At 43.6% G+C, this 15,660-nt stretch overlaps 1 protein-coding gene across 1 annotated transcript; it reads right to left on the minus strand.

The window, feature by feature from the left end:
- Positions 1-1,198: 1,198 nt before the first annotated feature.
- On the minus strand, positions 1,199-7,816 carry SMIM28 (small integral membrane protein 28). The gene is made up of 2 exons (XM_030490149.1): positions 7,548-7,816; positions 1,199-3,660 (listed from the first exon to the last, which is right to left on the minus strand). Exons 1-2 carry the CDS (start codon positions 7,656-7,658, stop codon positions 3,262-3,264), a joined length of 510 nt encoding a protein of 169 aa, XP_030346009.1. The 5' UTR covers positions 7,659-7,816; the 3' UTR covers positions 1,199-3,261.
- Between the last annotated feature and the right edge of the window lie 7,844 nt (positions 7,817-15,660).

Below are 15,660 nucleotides of genomic sequence, written 5' to 3' on the forward strand. Positions count from 1 at the left end.
CAGATACCTACCTGAGGGAGAGAAGGCTTTTCCACGCTCTCCTTCCCTGGGAACCTGGGAAGCAGGTTGTCATTGTAATGGAAAGTTGTTTTCAGCTTTTCAAAAATCAGTCTAATCGCCCTAAACACGAGCCATTCTGGAAACGGCCTTGTAACAAAGCTAGAAAATTGTATTTTTTGGAAACTAATGCACTTGGTGTAAATACTTCGTGACACCCAGTCCCAGGTAAAACTGAAAATCTGTTAATAAATAAAACTGGACAAACCAGAAACGTGAATGTCTCTGACAACTGTGTGGTTAGCTGGCTGGGGCGGTGGTGCTTGGATAGGGTCCGGATAGCTGCCAAAATCATAGAATCACAGAATGGTTTGGGTTGGAAGGGACCTTAAGGATCATCCAGTTCCAACCCCCTGCCACGGGCAGGGACACCTTCCACTAGAGCAGGTTGCTCCAAGCCCCTGTGTCCAACCTGGCCTTGAACACTGCCAGGGATGGGGCAGCCACAGCTTCTCTGGGCACCCTGTGCCAGTGTTGGAACTCATAGTAAAGAATATTTGCATTACTTCATAGGCCGAAAAGGAGGTGATTTATTTTTTTGAGGTGATGTTAGCTAAAGAGAGTGAGCTGTTCATGTGGAGCTCTTGGGTACAGTATCCAGGCGTACTTCATGCTGATAGCGTACCTTGTCTTTTACCTCCAAAAACTTCTATTAGAAGTTATAATTAAAATAAGGAATGCATAAGCCAGGTAAAGAATAATAGATTAGAAAAATAAGCTCTCTAAGTTACAGGATGACCTGCAAAGCATAAAATGCAATGTCAAACAGCAGTTCTTTTCTTGTGCTCTAGTTCGTATTGGGTCATGATTTTAGGAAAAGAAAGTAGAATTTACTTAGTGCCCGGTTTATAGAGTGTCTACCACAACCCCTGGCACACAGGCCTAGATGGTACCAGTGTGTTAACTTGCTACTTTTGTAATAAAAACATCGCAGGATTTGAGAGTTACCTGAGAAATATTATGTGAGAGACAGTCACTCTCTATATTCGTGGAGACGATAGCAGTTCTTGACTAGTTATAGAAGTATATCAGTCTTGGTCACAAGAAATATCAGTCAAAAGTTATCTTAATTGTAACTAAAGTAGCTGGAGAGCAGTTTAGAATGATGAGCCCAGGGGCTGGGTTTCAGGCGCTACTCTGGTTAAGGGTAGACAAGAAATTGTGTTGAAGAACAGTGTAACACATTCCAGAACAAAGCAGATCTCTTTAAGGCAAAATACACACAATTTGATATGACAAAGGCTGAATTTTCAAGCATATCTGTACAATTCTGCTGAAATTAGTGGAATATACAGACACCAAAGGCAGAAGTGATTTATCTGTGAACTTGAAACCTTTGTACCTTGCTGATTAGGTAGCATATGTTGTTTGGGGCTCTTGTATTTTTGCAGCTTTCCTTTTAGGTGGCAAAAACTCCATGTACCAAATATTAAGGAGGTAAACAAAATGCAAGAAGACAGTAAAATACAGTACTTTCAAATGCATCAGCGAATACCAGGAACTCATCCAGACATGGTCAGAAGAGAAAAATGGGTGGCTGAATTCGGATTTGTCTAAAACATCTGCTGGTAACAAAAAGGGAATGTTAGAAAAGGTAATGATTTCAGAAGTGTAGTTCAAGAAAATAATCTCATTTCTGAATTACAAAAGGCAGATTTTTTTTCCTTCTAAGTGAACTGTATGAGCAGAATCATCAGTTTTGATCTGAACTACTCTTGGTTACTGTGGTGATGTGATTTGTGCCATTGTTGACATAATATGAAGTTGTACTACTTGCAGCTCAAAAGTTGTCTGTCTGTCTTCTGCAGTGCAGTGATGAATCCTTCTTCCGTTATCGTGGGGTTTTTGTTTGGGGTTTGGTTTGGTTTGGATTTTGTTTGTTTTGTTTTTAAAGGGATGTGGTACATTCACAAAGCAGAACTGGCTGATACTGACACCTCATGACAATTGCTGGAATCACAACGTGTAAGTCAGGGCAGCCTCTGGGTTTAAGAGTTACACAATGACTGCACACAATAATATGTAGTAGTTGTTATGTTGGCAGGTCACAGACAAATGCAGTGTCATGGAATAGCTGACACCTGCAAGGAAGAAGCTGTTGTAACTTTTGAGGCTGTCAGGATCCGTAGTAGCTACCTTCTATCACAAGAGCATTTATCAACATAATGAAAATGTTATCCTGTAAGAAAGAATTAAAAGTAACATACATCATTGTCTGAAAGTATGCATGTGCAAGCCCTCCTGAAACTGAATCACGGCCACCAATGCACTCGAATGCGACTTACTTTGCCCTAGTGGTGAAGGGGAAGGGAGTATAATGCTGTTTTGAAATACAGACCAGATTTTTGTGTGTGTGCATTTGATTTTATTTATTTTTCCCCAAATCCTTCTCACGTTGCACCAAATAGGCCACAGGGTTTATTGTAGTAGACTTGTAAATTGGAAAAGAAGTCAAGCCAGCAACCTGGAACATTGGGACCTTGTGGACCTTAGTAGCTTGGAGCGACAGCGTGAGTGTGCTCTTGTGTGCTCTGGAGTCTTCCTCACCCAGAATGACCAGGTCTTTGGTTGTCCTCGTTGTTCAGCTGTGATAAGACAGCCTTTATCCACAGGTTGTGTTTGAGCCTTTGGGGACGATTGCTGGAAATTTTGTGGAGGTTACATGCTTGTCTGCTTTCCTGAGAGCTGTTGTGATCATTCCAAGCACTGCAGAATGATGCGATGTTAGCACACACAGATGGAGTGAATCAGAAATAGTAAGAATTGCCAGGAATTCAATTAAAAATAAACGCATAAAAAAGAAGAATCCAAACTGGAAATATGCTAAAAGCCCTTTTTGTGACTGGTGAATCTATAGCATAATTCATGTTTCCTTGTAGCTGGGGGATTGCAGAGGGACGGATTTCCACCCTTCCTTAAGTTTAATGCTTGTGGGACATGCTTTTTTAACTGGAATACCCTTGTTACCAGTCTGGGACTGATTTGGTGCTGTGCTGTGTGTATACGCTTGCAACAAATGGAAAGTAGAAAATCTTAGAGTGAGGCGAAGAGGCCCATTCCCTGTTACTCCAAGTTTCTTCTTTCATTAGTTCACTCGTTTGGCGCCTTGTTTGGAATCTTCTTGCAAATTTTAAAGGCCATAGCAGTTCTGTGTTTGTGCCTTCAGTGGCTGCATGCTTCAGCTAAGGTGCTTCCGTAGGAAGTTTATTTGGCGCTGTTGGACTGCAGCGTGCTCTCTTCGTAAGGAGGCACTGGGTCTGGAGAGAGCTCAGTGTGAGCCTCATCCATGGAAGTCTTCATGGTGGCCTCCTCGTAGGATGGAGGCAAACACACAGTGAGGAATGTGGCATCGGGGAGCAGAGTGGAGTAGTGAAAGCTCTGTTCGCTGTTCCAGGGCAGCACAGAAAGGAAATTGGACACATCATGCTCAGGCAGGGCCTCGGGGAGGTCGATGCTGAAGATCTGCCCCTGCGGAGTGGGGCGCTGGCAGCGGCGGTACAGGAAGAGCAGCAGGAATGCCAGGAAGAGCATCATGGTGGCAGGCAATATGATGCACAGAAATGGTTCTATGTCGTCTTTGGTTGAGCTTGTCTGTTGACTGCTCTGTAATCAAAACAAATAGTGTGCTGAATTCCTGGAGACCTCTTAATCAGAGAGGAAAAAAATACGTTCTCCATCTCCCCTGCTATGATGTAGCAGCTGCTTTTCCAAATTACTTTCTGTCTGCATTAGAGATGTTGGAGCAATGTGTTTTGCAGATTTATAAATTGCTGGGTTCTATTTGCTGGTCCATTAAAACAAATGACCACTATGACAAAATAAATGGAGAAGTTGCAAAAAGTGGTGGCTTTCTAGGAAACCCTGTCTCCAGTGGGGGAAAAAACCCCAGCAACCTGGAATTGTATGTATTTTGGTATGAGGTTTTATTACTCTTGGATTATACTGGGACCTGTCCTTTTTGTGGGAGCTTGGTCAAGCTTTTAAAATTAGGCAGAACACCCAGTTGCAAAGGAATAGGGCTGGTGATCCACCTTCTAGTGTTTGTTTCCATTTGGAAAACTGTACTGTTTACTTTAAAGAACAAATATTACGACGGCTACTCCTTTCATCAGGACCCACTGCCTACAATACCTATTGTTTGGGCTGTTCTAACCTTTCAGGCCAGCCTCAGGTAACAGACAGTGTGTCAGGACAGCCTGGACTTGGGCTCCTTGTTGAGCTTGTTCTGCCAGCTTTGCCAGAATCATTTTCCCTGTTTAAAACTGTAGAAAAAGAACTTCTGGTGTAAAAACAACAGCAGCTATGGCTGCTGTGACAGCTTTGTGTCCTGCAAAATGTAGCCCCAAAACCTCTTTCCCACAGCTTTTGAATTGTGCTGTAGTGTTAGCAGGAGTCATAAGCTATTTTTTTTGTAAAAATAGCATTTGTGCTTGACTGTTGTATTAGCTTCACTTTTAAAATTTAATATAGATTATTTCCAGTCTGACTCTACCTAGCTCTAGCTTCTAATAACTGGATCTCATTCAGAGTCTAGTCTAGAGAGTGGGAAAACCCCGAACACTAAAATGCTGTGTATTACCAACTCACTCCCTTTGTAAGTATTTGAAGACTGTACTTTTTCACTTTTTCATGTTTTTATGGTGAGACTGAGTAGGTCAATGGATCAGATTTCCTTTATTTTGAACAAAGGCAGCTTTGCAAGGAAGAGAACTTGAGTGGTTCTTTCCTCAAAGCATTTCGAAGCAGGGATGCAAATGGGCTGTTTGCAGTAATGGCTCTGTGAAAAGGGCCCGGAACTCCAATGTCCCCTTCTTAGTCTATGAAAACTTTCTCTGCTTATTCTTCCAAGAATCATGGTCATTCTTTTAGCTACAATATCACACTGTAACCTACGTTCAACTGATTATCTACCAGGCGTTTGTTACCTCTGTGCTTTGTTGTCATATTATGAAATTTTTAGTATGTGGTCATGCCTAAGAAAAAGAAAGTAAATAGGTTTTGACTTCTAACAAATAGTGCAGTGGAGATGTCTGATTTTTTTTCCTGAGGTATTGTGGGTCTGAAGCCATACCCATTAAGGTAATTTTAAAGTACATTGAAACTTTTGTGGGTTAGCTATTAAGCTGCTTTTCCCCAGCTGTCTTTTACCACAAAAATGCACACTAAAGAACTATTTCATATTTACTGATCATTTCTTATTAAAGAGTTTCTGGCAGTACAAGCTGTTGTCTTACCTGACCATTAAATGAGCTGCAGGAAACAGCAGAAAGAAGAAACTGTTCAGCTCTTGCTCTAACGCAGATGTTAAATCCTTCTTTTAAAAATTAGGGGATTTTTTTTGTTTTTTAAAGTTTGTTAACACTTTTTCAGTGTGTCTTTTGAGGTGCATAAAACACTCCATGCGTAAAATAAGAAAAAGCATTCGCTATCATGTTTGAGCACTACATATATTGAGACTCACTGATAGTGTTGTGTTACCAGTACTCTTATAGTAAATATTTAGAAGCAACTGAAGAACATATAGAAAGTAAAATCCTCTACTGTTTAACATCTGGAAGTTTCCAAACCAAGCATATGAAGTGACTAAGGGAATTATTTGGTAGTGTTTTCTTGACTGATTTGGTTTTGATGCTGCTGCCTCACTGGAGGTCAGTGTGCTCTGCCCATGTCATCACAGGCAGCTATTGTCAGGTTTATAATTGACAAAAATAAGGCTATAACTTCCAGCATGAAATAAGCTGTAGAGGCAGAAGCACAAGGACCCTTTGTAAAGAGCAATGCAGACAAGGGCATGGGGGTAAAAAGGATTATGGTTCTAAAAAGTCCTCTTTTTCCCCAGAACTGATTTTCAGTAGGATGGTTTGGCCATTGCAAGCTCATGTTTATTCTCTTTCATTTATATCTTTGTAGGGACTGAAGCAGAGGGTCAGTTTTCCCAAACACTGAGCACAGACTAGAGGTAGTAAAGCCTTTCATTAATAGTCTGTCTGCCTATATTTTTCTAACATGCTGATCAGGTACAGTTGCCAGCTTACAGATTAAATGAACCATATCGGTTTAGATGAGCTTCTTTACTCCTGCCTGTTGGTAAAGGAATAGAATGCAGAGTGCAGCCAAGTTGTGTGGCATTTCCATGATGAGGAATGGAATGGGTTCAGAATTGAACTCTCTGTCTAGAGAAAAGAAGCCTACTACCTGGCTTGGAAGGGAATGACCTAATAAGACCAAACATGGGTTTAAAGAGAGCTTTTATGTAAGGATAGAAAAATGAAAGTTTATTTTGCTAACTGACATCTGCATTGAAGTGATTGATTGGTGCTAAGATTTGTCATGTTAATGATTTTCTAGGGTACTTAGAACTTTATTACACTTATTTTTATTAATATAGCTCATATGTATACTAATATCATTTGAAGTTGAATCAGGAAACCAATACTTCTGAAATGTTTTTAGTGGATTTGGAACAAAGTCTGCTTTGAAGTCATTAGGCTGTGGTCCATGCATAGGTGCTTGCTTCTTAAAGCTGATTCATTATTGCTTATAAAAAGCAAAACCTTACACATCTGGCAAATAGAAAAACATTTTGCTGTGTGTTTGAATACATTCATAATGACACACAACTCTAAAGCGAGCCACTGAATTTTTAGATGCTTGTTAGAATGTAACTCTGGTGATGCTGTTTGCTTCTCACTGTCAGACAAAACCAGTCTCAAGGTGTGAAGACCTTGCTATTGCTATTCTAACAGTGGTAGTGTTACTGGTGAGGTAGACTTTGCTAAAATTGTAGAGGCATTTAAAAACTACTTTTTTTGTCCTGTTATGACCCCCCACCACACATACTCCTACCCCTTTTTATTTTACACCAGGACACTTGATATCCCAGTTAAGTAGTGTGGCCAGTCATTAGCTAATGCTACTTGACTCAGGTACTTACTGGGGATATATGTGCACCTTAAATTATGATTTCTGATCAGAGAAACCCTTTTACTGTATCCCAGACAAAGCCAGAAAGGCAGGCTGTGTTTCCATCTCTGAGGGCTACTTCCCTCCCCCGTTTGCCTGCATGTGATCCTCTCTCGCAGAAGTAATCAGTGCACAGCTTAGTGAACAAGAGTTCATTGCTGACTGCTACTGACTTAACATCTGCAGAAAGGCTTCATGGGACCAGATCCAAAGCATAAACATGCATTTAAAAGAAAGGAAATGAAGAAATAGGAGAATGCATTATGCTTAAAAGAATAATTAAACTTCTTTACCTGCTACCCCAGCAAGATTTTTCCATCTACCGTTTTTCTTTCCCCACAAATGTGTTTAAAGCAACTTATCAGCAATAAGTAAATGCTCTGACTCTCTGTAATTGAGCAGTTCTGCTTTCATACGTCTCAATACCCAAGTATTTACTCTGTGCTATACACTGAGGCATTACGCAGATGTACACACACATGCAAAGTCAAAGGACGTGCCACAGAGACAAGCAGAGGGGTACCAACCTGAAGCTCTGTTTCCGGAAGCGGTCCACCTGGTTCACTGTTTAGCCAGTCATAGTTTCCCCTGTCAGCATGTCCAAATTTCCTCCAGCTGCTGCCCAAGAGCCACCTCATGCTTTCATTAACCTGGTCTCCTGTCTTTGTGCCTCCACCTTGCTTCACTGCTTGCAACTGTGTCCCCGCCTCCCAGCCTTGACCCAGCTGGGCTGCTCTCAGCTAATGATCCTTCTTAAATGATATCCCATTTATAGTGGAAAAGAAAAAAAGAAGTTAGACACCCCCCCATCATCGGGAAGCCAAGCAAATAGATCTCAGAGCCTCTCTCCACTTCCAACTCAATCTCTCTGGATTTGCTTCAGTGGCCTACATTACCAGCAAAGCTGGCATCAGGTATCCGAGAGCTGGGGCTGATAGTGCTCTGATTGGAGCGCTCATGCATTAGGATTATTAAAAGGGGAATTTGCATGTGAATCTGAGCCCACACGGTCATGACTCTGTGCGGATAAATAACGTTCTATATTTAGACATCTAATAAACACTTTTCCCAACAAAACAAAATAAATAAAACCCACGCCTCTATGTCGACAGCAGAGGTTCTCCCTCAGTTACACAGTGCGAGAAGGAAGTACGGTCCAGACAGGTTTTTCCTCCCTGTTGCTGGAACATACGGTAAATAGTGAGAGTGGTTTCTTGGTAGAGAGGCAAGGACGCAAGGCTAAATGCTGTACTGAATTATTTAGCAGTGTTAGGATGTAGATGTTAATGATAAATCCAGAGAGTGAGCTCTGCCAGGAAAGCTTTGGTCGCTGAGAGTATAAGATTGCTTTCAGTGGTAACAAGTTGTCAGCTCAGTTAAATTATGACTTGTTTACCGCTTTCTAGGATACGTGTTGTTAAATGGCAGTTGTTTCCAGCGGGAAGCCTTTGTGCTGTTTATCCAGAAAAAAATGGAACAAAAAACTTCATTAATGTCTGGTAACCTCTGAAAGGAGGAATATTTAAGTTGAAAGTTGAATCAAGGTTTGACACTTACTGAAAAGTTGGTGGTATGTTTTCCTGCCTTGCTGTGAGCAGAGGGAGAGGCTGTCGATAATACCCCATTCAACTGTGGTGTATTTTGCATCGGTTCTCAAGGCTAACCTGTTCAAGCAAAAGTTGTGTTCAGGATACAAAATTGGGGTCTGAACTGTAACCTCTTATTTCTTGCTTGGACTTTCTTTCCACAGCTCCTAGGCTCATGGCTCCCAGAGAATTGCGGGCCTGATAGGCAGCAGGCAGACCTTCTGCAGCTCCAACAGCGGCAGCTGGAAGTACCAGTGCTTGACATTTCTAATGAGAGGAGCCTGGAAGATCCTCTTCCAGGGCTGGCTGTGATCGGGAGGGATGTACCCTGAAGGTGAACCTGGGCTGTGGGGAAGAGAGGAGATGATTTGATAAATCCATCCCATTTTGTTACTGAAGTTGCCAGGTGAGCTGTAGACAGGGAGAATTAACATGGAATGAAGGGTCGCTCTTGGTGCTCAAGTAGCTGCATTGTTCATCGGAAACCGGACCCCATTCTTATTTCTGCTGAGGAGGTCCTGCATGAAGCCAGGCGGGTCACCTCAGTCAAGCCTTTGTGTGCTTGTGGGAAGATTCCTCCTTTCCTCAGTGCCTCGCTTGTCATCTTGGAAAGCGCTTTCAGAGGTGTTCAGTGCTTGCGGGTGCAGCCGGAGACCAGGGGAGTTGCACTGTGAATTACAGTTTCCCCTGAGAAGCCTGGTCCTAAATATGGCTTAACAGGTCGCAGAACAGTGAAGTACTTCTGGCTTGATGCCCCAACACCCTGTATGGAAGCAGGAATGACGACTGTCTTTCCCAAACTGGTGTTAAGAAAATAAATTCCTTAAGGAGTCTTGTGACTGTGTAGCTTAAATCTGTCATCTCATGTGCAAGCAGGAGACATTCATGGGCTATCTTAATTAGGGTCTTCATACAGCCCCTAAGATTATTAATGCTACTTTTAAAAGCTTGCCATAAATTTCCTTTGGGACCGTGTCATGGATAATGAGGAGAAGTAAAAAAATTATGTCGTCTTACAGTATAAACACTGTTTTTGGCATCCTTGGATTCTAGTTAGATTAATTTTACCCAGAAAATGAGGTGTGTGCTTTTAAGACTCACTGACCTGATTTACCAAGTGCTGTTTTGAATTCTTGACCTCTGGAAAATGTTTAACAATGATTTAATTTTGCAGAGCTGAGGCCAAATGGGAATTTGGGGAAATGTGGTGGCCTTTGTCATGCAGGTAATTAGAATATAAAATAGTGATTGTCTCTCTGGCTTTTTATATAATTAGTGGACCCAGCAGGAAAATTAGTGAAAGTAATGGGGATACTGAATTTCTAGTGCCAGTGGTTGGACACCCATTTGACATACTGCCTTTGTGGAGAAGATCTGCTCTTGTGCAGAACTGAAGCAGTACCGCTTGAGACTGGATTTGTGATGGCAAATCTGTTACAGATTTGTACCAACCCTGTGGGGCACACGTAGCACTTCTCCTTCTCACAAAGAGCTCATAAATACCACCCATAGCTTGTGCATACTGGGGTGAGGAGGAACATCTTTGATTCCAAGCCCCATGGTCAGAGTCAGGCTTGCCGCTTTGAAGAGCCAGGGAGGTTGACCTTTGGAGGTCTTCACATGGACAAAACTTTCCCCCTTCTCTCCACTGGCTTTGTTCTTTGAAATAGTTTAAGAGTTGCCCTGTCTAATGATGTGGAGAAAATAGCTGGCATGGAATGGTACTACCAAACTGATCAAATTTTGGTAAAGGTTTGGAAAACAATGGCCATGCGATGGTTTTGATTGAGGCAGTGTTGCTAGTATCACCTCCAATGTTACAGGAGGGGAGCAAGAAGAGACTTTCTGAGGAAGCTATTGCAGAAAATAGGCACTTCCACTGTCCTCAGTAGCAAGCTCAAACTGTCTGCCATAAATAATTAATCTTTCTGATTTGCTGAGATGTTCGAGGCTGGCACTGTAAGTCTAGGCTGTATTGCCACTAATATTTGTAGGGAGCAGTATATCCACAGTGCCCTAGTAGCCTTCCACATTTCTTGCTGCTTTCTTTCCCTAGTTCCTTTTGCTGCTTTCCACAGGTGGTGGAAAACCTTCCCCGCTTGAACAACTGTGCTGCTGTGAGGGAGGCTGCAAGGGCTAACCTGAACAGTGCAAAACTAGGAATTACAGTGGGTGAGGTGTTACCTCTGTAACTGTAAACTGTACTGTGTGGTCAGGTGTAGATTCATCAGATGACATGGAGGGAGATGCTGACTTCTGCATATAACCAGCTGCCTATAACCTGTGTCCTTCAGGCAGGAGGGGTGCTGGCTCCTGTCCGTTCCTTTTCACTTGGGTAATTGAGCAATTCACAGTGATTTGCTCTTCTCTGGTAAATTTTTCGTGATATCGAGATTTTGGCTTTGCTTTTTTGTTAAACATCAATACATTTGTTCTTCAAAAACAAAGCACCTTCTGAAGAGCAATCTCTTCCCCTTTTCAAACTAAAACTACTGTCACTTCAAAGGGTAGGCACAAGTTGTCATAGCCCCTGCTGCAAACCAGCATTTTGGGGAGTAGCATTTGTGGACAAGCTGCGCATACTCACAGCCTGTAGAAAGGGAGAGGGGAGACCCAGTCACAAAACGTGCGCACGCTGATGCATACGTACCTTGGCACAGGAGCAGCAGTGGCCAGGGGAGCAGAGCAGGTACTGCTGAGGTATTGATCCGATGCTGCAGATGGGACCAAATCAAGCTATGAAGATACAATCATGCTTTTGTTTAAAGTTTACTGTGTTCGCAACAACTACTAACACAGAGACCGCAGTATTTAGACACAGTCTCAAGGGATTTGGTACAGGGATTCACAATATTCACAGGGACAATGTAGGCCCTCTCCAGAAGCTATCAGGAGAACTGGCTACCATGGATTTGGAGAAGGCTGAGGTTCTTAATGACTTCTTTGCCTCAGTCTTCACCAGCAAATGCTCTGACCACACAACCCAAGTCTTGGAAAGCAAATGCAGGGACTGTGAGAACGAAGACCTTAGGCCCACTGTAGGAGAGGATCAGGTTCGAGACCATCTTAAGAACCTGAACGTGCACAAGTCCATGGGACCTGATGAAATCCATCCACGGGTCCTGAAGGAGCTGGCGAATGAAGTTGCTAAGCCACTGTCCATCATATTCGAAAAATCCTGGCAGTCAGGTGAAGTTCCCGATGACTGGAAGAAGGGTAATATAACCCCCATTTTCAAGAAGGGGAAGGTGGAAGACCCAGGGAACTACAGACCAGTCAGTCTCACCTCTGTGCCTGGCAAAATCTTGGAACAGTTTCTCCTGGAAAACATGCTGAGGCACATGAAAAACAACGAGGTGGTTGGTGACAGCCAACATGGCTTCACTAAGGGGAAATCCTGCCTGACCAATTTGGTGGCCTTCTATGATGGAGCCACGGAACTGATGGACAGGGGCAGAGCAGTTGATGTCATCTACCTGGACTTGTGCAAAGCATTCGACACTGTCCCGCACGACATCCTTGTCTCTAAATTGGAGAGACATCAGTTTGATAGATGGACCACTCGGTGGATAAAAAACTGGCTGGATGGCCGCACGCAAAGAGTTGTGGTAAATGGCTCGATGTCCAGTTGGAAACCTGTAACGAGTGGTGTCCCTCAGGGATCGGTGTTGGGACCGGTCCTGTTCAACATCTTTGTCGGTGACATGGACAGTGGGATTGAGTGCGCCCTCAGCAAGTTTGCCGATGACACCAAGCTGTGTGGTTCGGTTGATAGGCTGGAGGGAAGGGATGCCATCCAGAGGGACCTTGACACGCTTGTGAGGTGGGCCGATGCCAACCTTATGAAGTTTAACCAAGCCAAGTGCAAGGTCCTACACCTGGGTCGGGGCAACCCCAGGCACTGCTACAGGCTGGGCAGAGAAGAGATTCAGAGCAGCCCTGCAGAAAAGGACTTGGGGGTGTTGGTTGACGAGAAGCTTAACATGAGCCGGCAGTGTGCGCTTGCGGCCCAGAAAGCCAACCGTATCCTGGGCTGCATCAAAAGAAGCGTGACCAGCAGGTCGAAGGAGGTGATCCTGCCCCTCTACTCTGCTCTTGTGAGACCCCACTTGGAGTACTGCGTACAGTTCTGGTGTCCTCAACATAAAAAGGACATGGAGCTGTTGGAGCGAGTCCAGAGGAGGGCCACGAGGATGATAAGAGGGCTGGAGCACCTCCCGTATGAAGACAGGCTGAGAGAGTTGGGGCTGTTCAGCCTGGAGAAGAGAAGGCTGCATGGAGACCTCATAGCAGCCTTCCAGTATCTGAAGGGGATCTATAAGGATGCTGGGGAGGGACTCTTCCTTATGGACTGTAGTGGTAGGACAAGGGGTAATGGGTTCAAACTTAAACAGGGGAAGTTTAGACTAGATATAAGGAAGAAGTTCTTTACAGTGAGGGTGGTGAAGCACTGGAATGGGTTGCCCAGGGAGGTTGTGGATGCTCCATCCCTGGCGGTGTTCAAGGCCAGGTTGGACAGAGCCTTGAGCCACATGGTTTAGGGCAAGGTGTCCCTGCCCATGGCAGGGGGGTTGGAACTAGATGATCTTGAGGTCCTTTCCAACCCTTACGATTCTATGATTCTATATTCCAGCAGAAAATTACATAGTTTTGAACAAAGAATTGCTAAATGGATTGAAAACCTGTCATTAGAGGCAAGGCAAAAATCACATCATCATTGACTGCACTTTTCAAGCATGGTTACACTCACACAACTTTAAGGGATATTCTGCAGGAGGCAATCCTGCTCTGGCAGTGACCCACAGTCTGGCACTGGCACTCTCCAAAGGTTTTGCTTTCAGCCACCCATCTTCATAGCTTAATTTGGTTAATATCATTTGGTGCCAAAAACCTACTGACTCTGAATACTAAAACAATTTGTCTTTCTGATATTGTTGCTTAGAACCAGTGTGGCCAAGAGAGCACTGTTGGAGAAGGAGTAGCTCTCCTACCTTCTAAAACTCAGTTCTTCACCAGATTGGAAAAATTGCAAATTACTTATTAGTTCTTTGTCATCTCTTGAAGGTCAGGTGCAGCTCCAGAGCAGAACAACTGTAGGTATTAATGTACTCTCTTATGGATTAATATCTCTAATTACCGATTTAGAGAAGCTCTGATCTCTTTCCTGTCATTAATGATGAATCTCTAAGTCTTCATCTATCATTGTTAAAATGCTTGAAATATTTGAAAGCCCGAGGAAATACAGCTTTTGAAATCCATTCCTTCCCTGAAGCATATTTAGCAATAAGAGTAAGAATGAGTGAGTTTGAAAACTACCTGTATAAACTAAACCAACTGATGCAGTACATAAGCTTATAGCAGGTTGCAGTTGCCCATATACGTGTGAAGGTGACCAGTGTGACAAACTGGATGAAGACACAGCAATGGGCGAACCTTCAGGCTCTGTAAAAGGAGAGTTAAAAGATTAAGCACTGCCAGTTCCTCGAGTGGCCTTTTGGAGAGCCAAGGGAGAAACCATAAAGAGAAAGCTGCAGTGTTGGAGGGTGAGCTCCAGGTTACCCAGCTCTCACTGACTGGCCTCTAGCTTCTCCTTAAGCCCAGCTCAGCACTGGTTAGGTGGCTTCCCTGGAGCTGCAGACTGTGTCCATAGAAGAGCTGGGGCTGTAAACTGGGAGATGCTTGTTCAGTGTTGTGCTCAGTGGCCAAGGAAAGGCCAAGCGAGACACTTGGCCTTTGGCCCTTCAGGACAAGGGAGAAAATTATTCCTGTCCGTGGAGTTCTGAATCCGTACGAAACTCGCTGAATTGAAGTGTGCATTATTTAACAGAGCATCAGCAGAGAGGCTTTGGGCAATTTTGTGCTGTTTTAACTTAGGTGAACTGGAACATTTCTTTGCTTGAAATAACACGTTTTGTGTACTGTTGCGAGTCGGAGTTCAAGTTCTGAAGGTGAACTTCCTGTTGTGGATCTAAAGATTTCTAACTTATGGAGAAGATGCACAGCCTCCTGCAACCGGTAAAGTTTGCTATATAAATGCATGAAGAAAATCTTGTTTATAAAAAAGGCCCCAAAACTGCAGACTTAGCAACAGGTTTATTTTCTCAAGTGCACCTGTTAATGGTTCAAATTGTCAGCAAAATAGCAATCAAGCCTAGATTTGAGGATATGACCCTTGTTGTGCAAAAAGGTCAGCTAGCCTTAACTGCACAAAGCTTCATCAGCAGAGCTGATGGCATCCATCGACCGCAAAGTTACCTGAAGGGACAGAGAAAGGGGAAACTTCTCCCCACTGGTCAGGAAGGAAGAGAAGGGAGTCCCAGGCAGGTGTCCACCTCCTTGGGGTGCCCTAGCAGTGCAGCAGGTGCCTTAGAACTCTGCTGAGTGTGACTGCATTGGTTTCATTGGGAGCTTCTCAAACTCTCCATTAGTTGCTTTTGCTTAGGATTGTTAATGTTGATCACATCACACGATGCGGTACGTGCGCTGTGTGCTGATTAGCTGCTAAGCTTTGTGCCTGTGTGGTTTTGGGTCTAAATGAAGAGCCACTACCTTAGTAGATACTGAAGTTACCTACTAAAAACTGCGAGCTTTTGAAGAGCTTTTGCTATGGAGATATAGGCTGGAAACTAAAATGTTAGGAGGCAGAATGAAAAAAAGGGATGAGTTGAACAGGAATGGCAGACATTTTACAACATAAGTGTTATAAAAACGTTCCAGAATCAACCAGTGCAAGGCCATAAGAGAGCTTGGGGCAGGGAGGTGTCTGCTGTGGGGCAATGGGGCCTGCGTGGAGGAGCAGTGACAACGGTGGCAGGACGTAAGAGCAGCACTGGACCTGACTGGTTAGAGGCATTCGTGTTTTGGTTCTGCTTGTCAGTTTTTGGTTTTGTTTTCTAAACTTTATTTGGCTCCAAACATTGCTTTTTGCTATGTGCAGGATGATGCCTCCTTGCTTGTCCAGCCAGTCTGGCTTGGTTTGATGGCTCAGGCTGTAAAAGGCACTCAAAGTGGTGTAGTTTGGCACCTGTTTTTCTTCAGCAATCACTGCAGATCT

This window comes from Strigops habroptila, chromosome 6, assembly GCF_004027225.2.
Source record: "Strigops habroptila isolate Jane chromosome 6, bStrHab1.2.pri, whole genome shotgun sequence".
Lineage (NCBI taxonomy): Eukaryota > Metazoa > Chordata > Aves > Psittaciformes > Psittacidae > Strigops > Strigops habroptila.